Consider the following 12997-nt stretch of genomic DNA (forward strand, 5'->3'; position numbering starts at 1 on the left):
ATTATTTCAGTTGTTCTCCTGGCTGAAGTTTGGTCCTTTTACAGCATCCTGCCATGCGATTACATTTGTTCCTGACCACCGAGAACACTCACGTTAACTTTTATCGAGTGGGAAAAAAAAGTTAGCTTGTTTATATTATGCTAACATAGCTGTGTCGCTAGCGGTCACGTAGCACATCATTATATACCAGCTAGCCCAACTTCAGTAACCTTACAAACGTCACTGCTGTTTAGTTTTCCGTCTTCATTTATGTTGGAAATGATAACAGAGCTGTACGTTTTAATTTGTTTCCAAAACCCTGCAGTCAGGACATGCTATATTGTATTTAGATAGAAGCTAGCGAGCTAACTCCCTGCTAACTTCTAACTCCGTTAAATGTCATAAATTCCGTTTTCATGGATGCCTGGATGTTAAACTCAATTGTTACACCTGGTAGAGCAGAACGCTGATCATTTTATTAAAGATGAAAGACTTTAGACAGTTTTTCAACTCTCAGTAATGCCATAGTGATCGTTTGATATATGGACCTGCAGCGGAGTTTAGACCCAGACACGGCTAGTGACGTCAGACTGAACAATCGGATTGCAAACAACCCGCTCTCTGGTTCGATTTAACAACAATGTTCATACCGTCTCCAGCCTCATAAAATGAAAAACTAAAAATGCAATTGTGAGTCATCAGATGGTGTCAGGGAGATGGACTAATCCATGGGAAAGAAATTAATCATTAACAGGATTTAGCAGGTTTGTAGCTGGTGCTGAAAGGTGCTTCCCTGGTGTTGATAACAGGCTTCCCCATTAACTGGAAGTGCCACAGACAAATCAAGGTGAAAGTGATCTCCCGCCCTCGCTCCCTTTGTCCCTCTCTCCCTGTTCTTGCTCTTTTACATCTTTGTGTACTTAGTGTATTTTACAAACCCCGAGGGAACTGTCCCAATCCCTCCACGCAGCACAATCACCACAAGAACTGCCAAGAGCATTTCCGACTCTCTCCTCCCACATAAAAGGCTTACTTCTATCTTCAAATTGTAAGTAAACACACGGCTTGCAAGGCATCTATCTTTTCATGCAGCAGAATTACTCAAACCTCCGAGGACCGTCTTACAAAATACATTGGTCAATCTCGGGGCTAATTACCTGTCAATCAGTTAGCGCTGTCTGAGAAGAGGAGGGAGCTCTGATTTGGAGTTAGGGGTCGAACTCAACGACGCTAAAAAGACGACAGAGGTGGGACAAGCTTTGCAGGACTTTATCTAATATCTTTTAGCGAGCAAGCATTCAGTGCGTTTTTTTGCTTCAGGGGTCGGAGCGGGTGCCATTTCACCTAGCGTTCTGCAAATCTTTACAGAAGGAACACAACCAAAAGCACAATTTCCCAAAGACTAATCCCTTTTTCAAACCTTAAACAATGAATTTTACATGAAGTTCATCTCTCTGTGTCTCTCTCAGGCCTCGTGTCATTAATATTCTTATCCTGACATGCAGCTCCTTCCTTCCTTTGTGTATTAAGTCAGCCTCAGATCTGTCTCCTATGCCTGTCTTTTCACTGTCAGTTGCGTGAGAGCTGAAGTTCAGTCACAGCCCCCGCCTAAGCCTGTAAATATCCCCTACGGCTGATAACTAGACTCAAGCACCATGCCACTGCCTCCCCCAACAAAATAAAGTGAGAAACAGAGGCGAGGGATTGGGAATGCGGGTGAATGTGCGGCCTCCCAAAACAAAGTGAAATGTATTTGTATGCAGCTCAACAGTGAAGAGTAGATTTTCAACAGGGTACAAATGAGCTAGTCCCTGATATATTACTGTGAAATGCCTGCGTGTGTTCGTGTGTTAGGCTCCAACCCTGCCTGTGCATGACTCGGTATTATGTGGTCAACCCCCAGGACTATACATGTTCTTGATGTGATTGATGAAATGCCTTAAAACTAGAGAAATGATAGGAGGGATCTACACAGGGGTGATTAACTAGCTTTCTATCTGCAGTAACAGATGATCCTAGAAGAACCTTCAGCATCTCTCTGAAGTGGGATTAGGAGTTTTCAAATGCTGGCAGCATATACCACTGATATTTGGTCCACATCAAACAGTCCCATTGCTTACAACGAAGCTGTAGCTGACAGGCACTAGATAAGACCACATCAGGATGTCTGGAACCTAAGAGTCCAGATTCAATTTATATAAAAGCTCTACACACGGCCAGACTACTTTCACGTTCTTGCTGCCCTTGACTAACAAGACACAGACAGAGGCCAACCAGACTAATGATGATGAGACGTTTTACTGTACCCGCTCTGCTCGCAGTAAAGCAACTGTTTTATTGAACTGGGTTGAGTTTAGTTGTGCACAAGGGACGCTGGATTAAAAGATTTATACTACAAAGTACTTCATACCAAAGCTCATTCGAGCAAGCTACAATGGGCCACATGTATAAGCACAAACAAACAGGCACAGTCAGAGAGTCAGAGACAAACGCTCATGCTCTCATTCCTCGGTCTATGGCAGGATTAGCTGTTTGTTTCATATCAAAGCACAACCACAGGGTAAGAAGTCTTTGTTTTTTACACCTGGTCAATCACATCAAATCAGGACCCAGATGTACTGCATGCACAGCACGATTTTGGATCGCTGCAGAAAAGCTGGCACTCAGTGAAGTGCGCCCATGATGTATAAATTCAGTAAAGGCCAGTTTAAAGGAAAACCCTATTTGTTTTCCCAGGTTAAAGCACAATAAAGATAAATTTTCACTCACCAAAGTAATCGCCGGGAAAGAAAAGCATAATTACGTCAGATTAGTTGCCATTTAATTTACCAGCACTACTGGCAGTTAGCACCTACAGGGTTGATCGTTATCAACCCTGTAGGACACATCTACTGTTTATTTTGGATGTCGAATTTGATTTAGGAAGTCTTTCTTCCTACTGTGGTGAATGTTTATACGGTTACATGCGCATCAACACAAGAGTCGAGGCAAGTCTTGGGCTGAAACAACCCAGCATTCACTAGAGAAAAATAAACAGCCTGCACATTGCAGCTCTTCATCAGACCTTTATGAGCCAGATGCTCAAAAAGTTAGTTTTCATGATGCAATAAACAGATAAAACTTGGGCCCCACAGTGGGTTAGATGTTGATTCTTGTGTTTATAACATGGCTGCAGTTTTATCACTTTTCTTTCGTGGTCCTTATAAATCTGACTAACTGTGGGGATTTGTTTACAAAGAGTCTATGAACCAGTTTAAAGGGAACACTTGCTGTACTGAATCCATGTTTTTTTTTTAGTAATGTTGCTAGATTCCTCGTAGTAGATTAAGATCTTAACTGATAAAAGTATTGGTCAGAGCTGCAAAAATAAACCTCCTTAAAATAGTCTTTTTCTGGTTATTTACACACACAAACATTACAAAAAGGTGTATTTTTGCTCAAATTATTAATGTGTAGCGTTGCTTTCCAAGAATCTATTTGCCACATCAAAGCCTTTGGTGTGAACACGTAACATCAATTTTCATGGAAGATGAATTTGAATTGAAAACTTAAATTACCATACCAGTATCAACTGGTCATATATACATTCTGTCAGACACTGCTTCCTTCTGAGCCCATTGAATTGATTTTATTTCCTGAGCACTATAATTGGAAACCAATGAATCCAGTCAAGCTCAGACAAAGTGGCTAAATGGAAAAACTTTTCCTCTGGAGACTTGGAGCAGTGTAACTGCATTGTTCTGGCAGCGAACCATTAATTGCTAGTACCTCACACTTCATTCTGCATCCCCACACACTCCCCCCTTCTCTCGCTCCCTTTGTCAGCACACTCACCTCCCAGCTCCTCAGTGGAGAGGCTGGTTAGCTGGAAGGCTTCGTTCCCCTCTGCCAGGGAGCTGCTCAGGTAGTTGTCTGGATAGAGCAGGCCCGCCCGCACATGGTGGAATGGCATCTTCTCCCTGCAGAGCACACATACACACAATCTAAATAAGCTATGCATGCCACAGGTAAGAATGAGGTGAGAATGTGTGGCAACGCATGGGTATTCTAAGCAGTCATGAGCCCTTTTTTAGAAACACGAGGTCCTGCTGAGGCAACATTGTTCCTTCCACACTTCTAATGTTCAATCCAGTCTCCTCCTTTCAGAATCGCAGTGACAAATTATGTAATCACATTATAATTCAACGGAGTCACAGAAAACATTCCACTACTATTGTTCTGATAATACCCTCATAGTACAGTCAGGCGATTCATCTCCTTTTGTCTTTGTCCTGCTTGGTCTTTGTTCAGTCTCCTTGGTCCACAGAGGAGAAGCGCCACACGCTTGCCAGATATAATTTCTTCTAACCCTCCCTGTCAGATCTACTGACTAGCTGTCCCTCCAGACAGTCCCAAACGCCACCCAACACCTCGCTGAGACACCTCGGGGCGAGACAGGGCATCAATCAACCGTGGCCCACGCTGTCGTATGATCAGAGCCATTCTCTGTTTTGATTCATGAGAGTCATGCCTCTGAGGGCTTGTAATATTTTGACACTTTGGCGATATGCTTCATGTTATATTCCTGCCAATAGTACACAGTGAACTGAGCTGAAGGGAGGGAGAAAAAGAAAGAAAGATAGATGGATAGATAGGTAGGTAGGAAGAGATAGAGATCCCAATAGGATTTTGCGAGCCAGCCACTGCCAGACAGGAGAGATAGATTTGGAAGTGGGGGTATCTATGAGATGGGAAACATGGCAGAAATATAAACCATCTCCTCTCCTTCTAGACTGAAATCCTTTTTGGATTTTGGAATTGGAGCAGAGGGAAGAAAATTACCCAAAGTGTGCAAAGACAAAAACAGCCTAAAAGGTTAAGAGCAGTGCGATTGCCTGTTCTGATGATCTGTGGAGGGCATCAGGGGTGAAAATTGCATATGTGCATGAGACAGAGGCAGACAGCAAACAAAGTGCGTGCGGGGAAGTATTTATGTATCCATAGTTTTGTGCGCTCGGAGGAAATTTGCTCTTCGGTCCATCTGCTCCTGGGTCTACTCGTGCCTCACCTGCACATTAAAGGTACTGCGGTCACCGTGGCAACATATATCTGTTCTGCAGACATCGGTCTCAGCCAACAAGACGCAAACACACACAGACACACTGAGGCCTCATTATTAAACATTTCCAGGTACTACCTGCAGTGGCTGCATGTCACATGGAGAAATAAAATGAAAGCTTAATGTGAGAATATTTGCGTTAATTCATAATTAAAAAGTTCAAATGTTTCCAAACAGTTTAATAGAATCACAGGGCTTTCTGCTTCAGCTATACTTACTTTGGTGTGACCAGTGGAGGGTGGTTGTTACTAACTACTGTTGCTTTGTAACAGACACTGAGCTGTTTTCACACATAAACTTCAAATGCATTCTCACTACTAGAGCTCCAGTTGGTTTTGGAGAAGGGTGGTGCTTACTTAGAACATGCACAAAGAAGACCACATGGGCTTGACTGGTCATCTCGCAGACTTTAAACTATAAGGAGCTGCAGGTAAAAGAGGCTTTGATATCACATCAAAGCTATTCGGACATTTGCTTTGTCACATGCAGCACTACAGAGAAGTGAGAAACAACACAAAAACACTCCAGGGCTGCAGTGCATGTGTGATAATGGCTCATTAATTCTGTTGCTTTTACCCCACATTTACTGCACTTTGCTGCCACGCTGGCTCCTGTTTTCCAAAAATTACTCGAAGGTGCTTTGTGTGGATTGGCAACATCAGTGAAATACAACCACAATGAGATTCAGCTCATTTAGAAACTGGCTTGCATGGCTGCAGGTTCAAATCCTTCATCTTCATGTTCTCACAGCAGAATTTAATAACTTAAAGCAAGGTTTGGGTCATACTTGTCAAGTCATTTTGTTTCATTGTTGCTAAGCTCAGCAGCAGCAGGTAGGTAGTTGAACAGCTTTATAAACTGTCTTCCCCTCACCTAATCACATTATTACTTAAGACTCCTCTTAATTTTGTCTATGTTAGCCTGCTGCCCATTAACGAAATAGTATTAACAATAAATTAAGACAATTAAAATGACTCTTACTTTGTATTGTGGTAGAAAAAAAATGTAATAAAATAACTTAAAATGAATATTTCCCATTAAGTAACCCAGCACTGGGATACACATGACATCTCAGTCTGAACTAAAACTAAAACAATAAACATTGCATCTGGGAAAATGTGCAAAAGATGAGAAGGTGACAATCTCCTAGTCAAATGCAGCATTGATGCCGAATTTTATTGCCACTGACATCATTTTTTTTCATTCGACTTATATCTTTCATGCTCAATTAATTTTTTTATTTTTTCTGTCAGATTTTGTTCATTCACAGTGACATAAATCTAACCCCATATGTGAGCACTATGAATGCTGTCCAGCCTAAAAATGTGGCATTATCTGCATATTTGATAAGACACTCCACCCTCCAGTGCTGCAGTTAAAAGCTATACGATAGTTACTTTTGATTTGGGGGATTCAGAACAAGTCATGTGCATAACCTGATCCTTGCTTTTGGCACATTTGTTCTGATGTATGCATGCATGCTGTTTATTTGTCATGGTTTAGCAGTCTGCTGCAGATATCCAGTATTTAGCCTATGGGAACAAAACGACGACGGCAGTAATGAAGATTTAATGTGTGAACATTAGCCACAGAATAAATTCTCAAATTCTTCAACGACTCAAATGAGCAGGAAATGGGAATTATTCAATCAGCGGACAAATAAATAAGACATATGATATGAAATTAATATGAGAATGTATTGCAACAGTCCATCTGTTCACACAATTGTTCCCCTGACAGAAACGCCCACTCACTCGTGGCAAAAACCAGCAGACACGTGTGCACAAAAATCAAACACTTGCACACCGGTCCTTTCTCTCTGTTGTTTTCCATCCTTCTCCTGTATATTTTTGGATGGTGGGTTTTTTTCTACTTGTGAAATCACCCACTGTTGTCACAGAGATGGACATTAGCGCTGACATGATTTAGCAGAGAGCCACCATCTGATAAGCTTCATTCACTGTGTGAGAGCAGGATGAGGAATAGTGGAATAGTGGACATAAAGGCAGGTGTGTTCGTGGGGCATGCAGGGGCAAAGGGGATGAAAGGAGCGAATCAAAGTGGGCTGACTGACAGTGTTTGAACTGTGGGGTCACTTGCACCCCAGGTAGCCCATTTTCAAGTCTGCAATGGTGGTGATCAGAACAGATTTGAGCTCAGAGAGGAGAGGCTGAGATGAAGCGAAACGAGGTACTGTGAGTGAGAGAGAGAAAAAAAAAGCGTTGCATAGGGAAAATGGAGAATAATGGGGTTTTTTCTCACCTTCCTCACCTCTTCCCCATGGAGTAAAATGCATTAGCAGAATAGTAGGAAAGAGATGAGGGGATCACACCATTGCTTTTTTTCCAGCAGCATATGCACAGTGCAACCATCAAAAGCAGGCAATCCTACAACAGATTAACAATATCAGATTTTCTCTTCCACATCAAGGAGAACAGGTTTTTACTTCTACTGCAGCCAACAGTTAACCATCGAAACATACAACTACTAACTACAACTAAGCCATTAAACATCATCCAAGGCTTCTCTGATGTGCACAAGAGCTGTAAGCAGGCCCAGGAGATAGATACCAGATAAACGAACCAATGATCCTCTCTGCACTTCAAGCCAGTAAAACATCATTTTTTCTCTTCATGTCTCCTTCACTTTCAGTTAAAGCCTATGCCACCTGCCAACAACAATGAAAGAGCACAGCTGATCATCTGAAGCACCAGTGCTGGAAACAGCTAAAATGCCACTCTGTGATTCATCATCCTTCAGTTACTATAAACCACAAAGGAAAAAGAAATATGGAGAGAAGGTCTTGTGAATTTATGGATCAAAGAAAGACATGTGTAAGATCGACAAGAAGCCCACAATAAAGTTGTGTCTTATTAGATTTACAGATTTTAAACCAACAGAAATGGTTAATTAAATAATTCACTGTGCCTCTGCACAATGTCACATTGTCAGCATCCCACTGAAGTCACCTTGGGCAAACTGTCTAGCTGTCACTGCATAGCTGTGATATCAGTTGTCTTTCTTCTGCCCATCAAGGCTGTATTCTAAAAACATCTCTCCAACAAGGCGCTGTATGGGCTGTGAATCCTGCCGCCCCAAACCCCCTCTGCTGGAGTTCAACTTGGGTCAATTTCAATCCCCATCTGCAGCTGCTGCGCTAATTGAGCAGCTCTGCTGAGTATGTGATCTTATATCAGGTGTTTTGAAAGAGGCTGTTAGCATCCCACCCAACAAGGGGGAAAAAAGCTGGACACTCATGATAGTGTTCCATACTGCGCGCCTCTGCGGCGGAGGGAGCGCAGCTGGACACACACCACTCCAAGCTGCCAAGCTGCTGATCTGTCACACACACTCACCGCATAATGGGGTGTGCGAGGATTTGAAAATAAAGAAAAACATTCATGTATGCTAATACCCCCCCACCCCCCACCTCAACCTCTTTAAACGAAGACTACACGAAAAAAAAGTCAAACTAAATCTACACTCCCAATTACCTATAATACCCACCATCCGTTACCATCCACAGGCGAGTCTCCTCCAGGGTATCAGATGATGAATGTGTGTAAGGCAGGTGACAGATTTGGCCATCACACTTTATGACTGTGGAGTTTTAGAGCATCTGGCAATGAGAACGAATACAACTGGGCTTTAGACTGCAGCCAGTCTCCATTTATCAGAACCAATATGTGAGCTGCTAAAGCCTGAGAGAACCGGAGAACGGCTGAAGAAGCCACAGAGCATAATGCATAGAGTGAGATGGAGTGTTATGCACCCTGCTGCGTACTGAGACAATCATACTGTAATTAAATGGCCTGTATTTATATAGCGCTTTACTAGTCCCTAAGGACTTATGGCGCGTGTGAGATGGACCTATAATCACCTAATCATATCGATCAAACCCACACAGCGCTCTGACTCGCGCAGACAGAAAGATTTTAAGAAATAATATATATTTTCAGATATGCACACACACACACACACACACACACACACACACACACACACACACACACACACACACACACACACACACACACACCACGCTGTTTTGTCACTTTGTCACCCATTAACAAAAAAAGCACGGCTCACACCTCGTCAACGCATACTGAGGTCTATATGTGCTCCGCACGCGCATACGCCCACGCGCACACAAGCCCTACACATTCACACGGACGAGATTACAACAGGTGCAGTCGCCTGCGCGTCTCCACGGCGATCAGAAGGACCGACGCATGGGCTCTAGGTCGCGGTAATCACCTTTATCACCTTTAACACGCCGCCCCGGAGGCAGCACGCTAATTGGCCGTGAGGGTATAGCCTACCTGCCCGTGAAACGACTTTTCCTCCGGTGTGCGAGTCACCCCGTTCTGTTAGAGCACCGTTGGCGGAGACGCTGAAGGTGTTTGTGTGAATTGCCAAGATGTGTTTATTCTGTTTGCATCCGTCCTGTGCTCTTGAGGAGTCCGTCCGACAGTCAAAGATGGACTCATTCAGTCTGTGTGTTGGACCTGCCTGGGGAATTCACCAGCGTGTCATGTGTTCCACACTTTTTAGATAGTTATTTTAAAAAATCAACTGGTTAGATGGGGAGGACGCTGGTGGTGGTGATGGTGTGAAATGTTGTCCGTTTTGGCTGAAACACAGACCCACATGAATGGCCTTATGTCCGCTTCCTACATCTCACTTCTCATCGCCATGTCTCGAGAATTTGGGGTCGTTTTGGGATGAAGCAGTTGGTAGGTAGAGTGCCAAATCTGCGTCCTATCAGCTCGCCCAGACGAACGCCACCCAGCCGCCCACGGGTCTGGGTCTAAGAACCGGTGCTGCTGTTGCAGCTGCTTCTCTCAGTCGCCTGTTATAAAACAAATTTTAAAAAGAAAGAAATGAAGAAAAAACACGATCTAATTCAGTCTTCCTTGTCGAATTCAAACCACAGCGTGGATGATGCACGGCGAAAGCTTTGAGCGCAGATTTGTCAAGCAGCAAAGGGACGGGAAGGGATCTCCCGACGCTCCTGGTGCATCTATCACGGCTACTCCTGCTGACAGATTTAACCCATTTGTCAGTCCAGTCCGGTAAGGGAGGGGGCACATAAGGGGGGCGACGGCAGCAGGCTGTGTATAGGTGAGCGGGAAGATATGCGACGCCGTCCTCAGTGGGAGTTGCCCTTCTATCAGGTGTGTGTGTGAGAGAGAGAGGCTGTGAGGTCCGAGCAATTAAGGGTTCAACGAATCACTGAAACAAAGCCCCGGGGGAGTGTGTATGTGTTTTTTCATTTAGCCATTCTTCACAGCTATAAGAGTCATTGATGACCAATTATGGTGTTTAGGAAGTGACATCAGCCGCAGTACTTAAATGATGCAGTGTGTCTACCCCCCACTCCATCCCTCACTCCCACCACCCTTCCCAGGTCTTCATCTTTTTCATCTTCTTGCAAGATTCAAGGCACCTTCCTCCACCCAAGCCTTTTTCTTTCTTTTCCTTTTATTTTTAAACCACTGTTATTAGACCTTCCTTTCGTTCTTATCAGGCTGTCTGTGTTTCCAGCCTCTGATGAAAATACCCCCATTTTACACTCCGTATACTAATTATATAATAGACCATGTGAAGCCTCAGCTTCCCCCCATCAGTGGGACCGCAGCAGCTCGATTGCAGTCTTTAGCCTTGAGGTTGAAAACTGTGTCTACCGCGCTGCTCCGCCGTAATATTTAAAAGTAGTTGGAGCAGCCCTTTTCAACACCCGGCGCACTCTCCTCGCGCTGGTCGCAAAGGGTTAATACATTATGCGTTCGCCTCAGGGATGTAGCAGCGTGATGGGCCGCTAGACTGCTGTTTCTCCCTGGGATTTGAGACATCAGTGAAAAGTAAAGACAACACAAGCGAGCCATAAATGTTTCACCGTGGCGCTCTGACGGTGCTGGGTACAGAGTTAATGAGGCTATCGAAGGTTTTGAACCTGACCTACAAAGCTCTGAACTTTACCTCTGTTTTTCTAAAGTTTCCTAAACATGAGCATTTTTCTTGAAGGGGGCGCTGTCCATGGTGCTGAATGGCTCCCCCTTGTTTTCCATTAGAGGCGGGACAAATGAAGGTGAAGTAAAATGCCTCAACATTTAGAAGGATTTGGGATCTATTACGATATTTTTTTTAAAAACACGTAAACATATTATCATACTTCATCTCTAAAATAACACTCTATGGCCACTCGCTGACCTTTTTAAATGTCAAAATCTAATTTCTGTACTTCTCTAATACTTTAAGATCCGCACTTTAAGGACAGAACTATACAAAAGGTGTCTTTAAAAAATAATAATGTATTTTTTTAGTACAGTTGGTGGACACTAAAACACGTACCACAAGGAAACATCTATGTATATATGTAACTTAAACATTATGACAGGACATTGAGAAAGGTGTTGTCCTTTTCGAGGAAATTCTGAGCATCAGACTGTTTACGCCCTGCATTCATGTGAATCTTTATACATCCATGTGCATCACTATGCTGAAATACTTTCTGTATTGGTTTCAAATAGATTTATTTCTTAACATTTCTCATTTTGTCTTATTATTCAAGACACACAAAGGAGCGATTTAATCTTCTTCCTTTTCTGTTAGCCTGGGTTCAGATGTTGGAGGGTAACAAGATGTGCATATATTCTGATGTAGTTCTGCAAGATTTCAAGCTTTCTGCATATTCAAAACGTGTCTTTCAGGATGAGTTTTGTTAATCTTGTCCATCTCAACTCTGAAACACAGAGCATGTTGGATTTATTTAATTCAATAGTGGACATTGGTTGCACACAATTGTTTTGCTTTGGCAGAAACTTAAACAACTGAGTTAAATCAACACAACTCATTCATATTCAATAAACCTGTGCATTTTGTGTTGAGAAAACATGATTGAAACATGTCTAGATGAAGTACTGTAAGTTGAGCTCTTGGAATATATTAATCCTTCACAATTTTGTCATTTTTATTCCAACACTATTCAATAACCAGTACTACTTGGTCACTTAAATACTACATGTTGTCTTCATATTACATCAACAAAGTCTAGTTAACATAAAAAATTGAATGGATTTACAACAACTTCCATATCTTTATCTGGGTTGCAGGGGCATAACCCCAAAGTGATAGGTTAAGAGGCAGGGTCCACCCTGGAAAGCTCACCAGTCTATCACATAGAGACAAACAACCATTTGCACTCACACATACATGGGTAGTTTAGAATGACCAATTAACCTAACTCTAATGAGTACAGGACTTCTAACTGTGGGAGGAAACAAGAATCCCCAGAGAGAAGCAACTGCAAGCTAGTTAGATTGTAGATTTGAACCCAGGACCTCCTTGCTGTGAGGCAACAGCACTAACCACCACGCCACCAATCCAGGCTTAACAACAGTAAGAAAGCTATGATTACAAGGCTTGATGCAGATAGCAGCTAGGATGGTGTGTGTATAGTTGTCTGCCTCTTATAACTCCAGTGATTTTCCTGCAGTTTGAAATCTTATGTGATCTTGTGAATTTCATGAGTCCAGCTACTAACCACTCTTACTAGATTCTATCATGTCATCTCAACAAGAACAAATTAAGTTGCTGAATTTCATTAAGACCCTACATGATTTAATTGCGTTCACCATAGAAACATGAAATTATTTTGTTCAAATTACAAGTTAGACTTTTGTAAATGAAACAAGTACTCAATTTCCTTTTTTTGGTATACCAAAAAAAGCAGAGGCGGCTGCTCGACTTGAGACTCGAGATGGACGCCTTCCTCAAACCACAATCCAAAGGGCGCGAGACAAAATCACGTGCGGTGTCGCGAGATTTAACATTGCTATATTATTGACGTACTTCACTCGAACAAGATATGAACAACTTAATATACCCTCTCTGCATATCATGTAATTTCTATAGTTA

The 12997-nt window shown here is 42.7% G+C and overlaps 1 protein-coding gene across 1 annotated transcript in view; it reads right to left on the minus strand.

The window, feature by feature from the left end:
* Positions 1 to 10320, minus strand: part of caln2 (calneuron 2) — a 30403-nt gene extending 20083 nt beyond the window's left edge. The window contains exons 1-2 of the mRNA XM_004550175.2: positions 9400 to 10320; positions 3814 to 3938 (exon numbers count right to left, since the gene is read on the minus strand). Of these exons, the coding sequence (XP_004550232.1) occupies positions 3814 to 3931 (118 nt within the window). The 5' untranslated portion in view covers positions 3932 to 3938; positions 9400 to 10320. The remainder of the gene's footprint in view (positions 1 to 3813; positions 3939 to 9399) is intronic.
* Between the last annotated feature and the right edge of the window lie 2677 nt (positions 10321 to 12997).

This window comes from Maylandia zebra, linkage group LG10 (assembly GCF_041146795.1).
Source record: "Maylandia zebra isolate NMK-2024a linkage group LG10, Mzebra_GT3a, whole genome shotgun sequence".
Classification (NCBI taxonomy): Eukaryota; Metazoa; Chordata; class Actinopteri; order Cichliformes; family Cichlidae; genus Maylandia; species Maylandia zebra.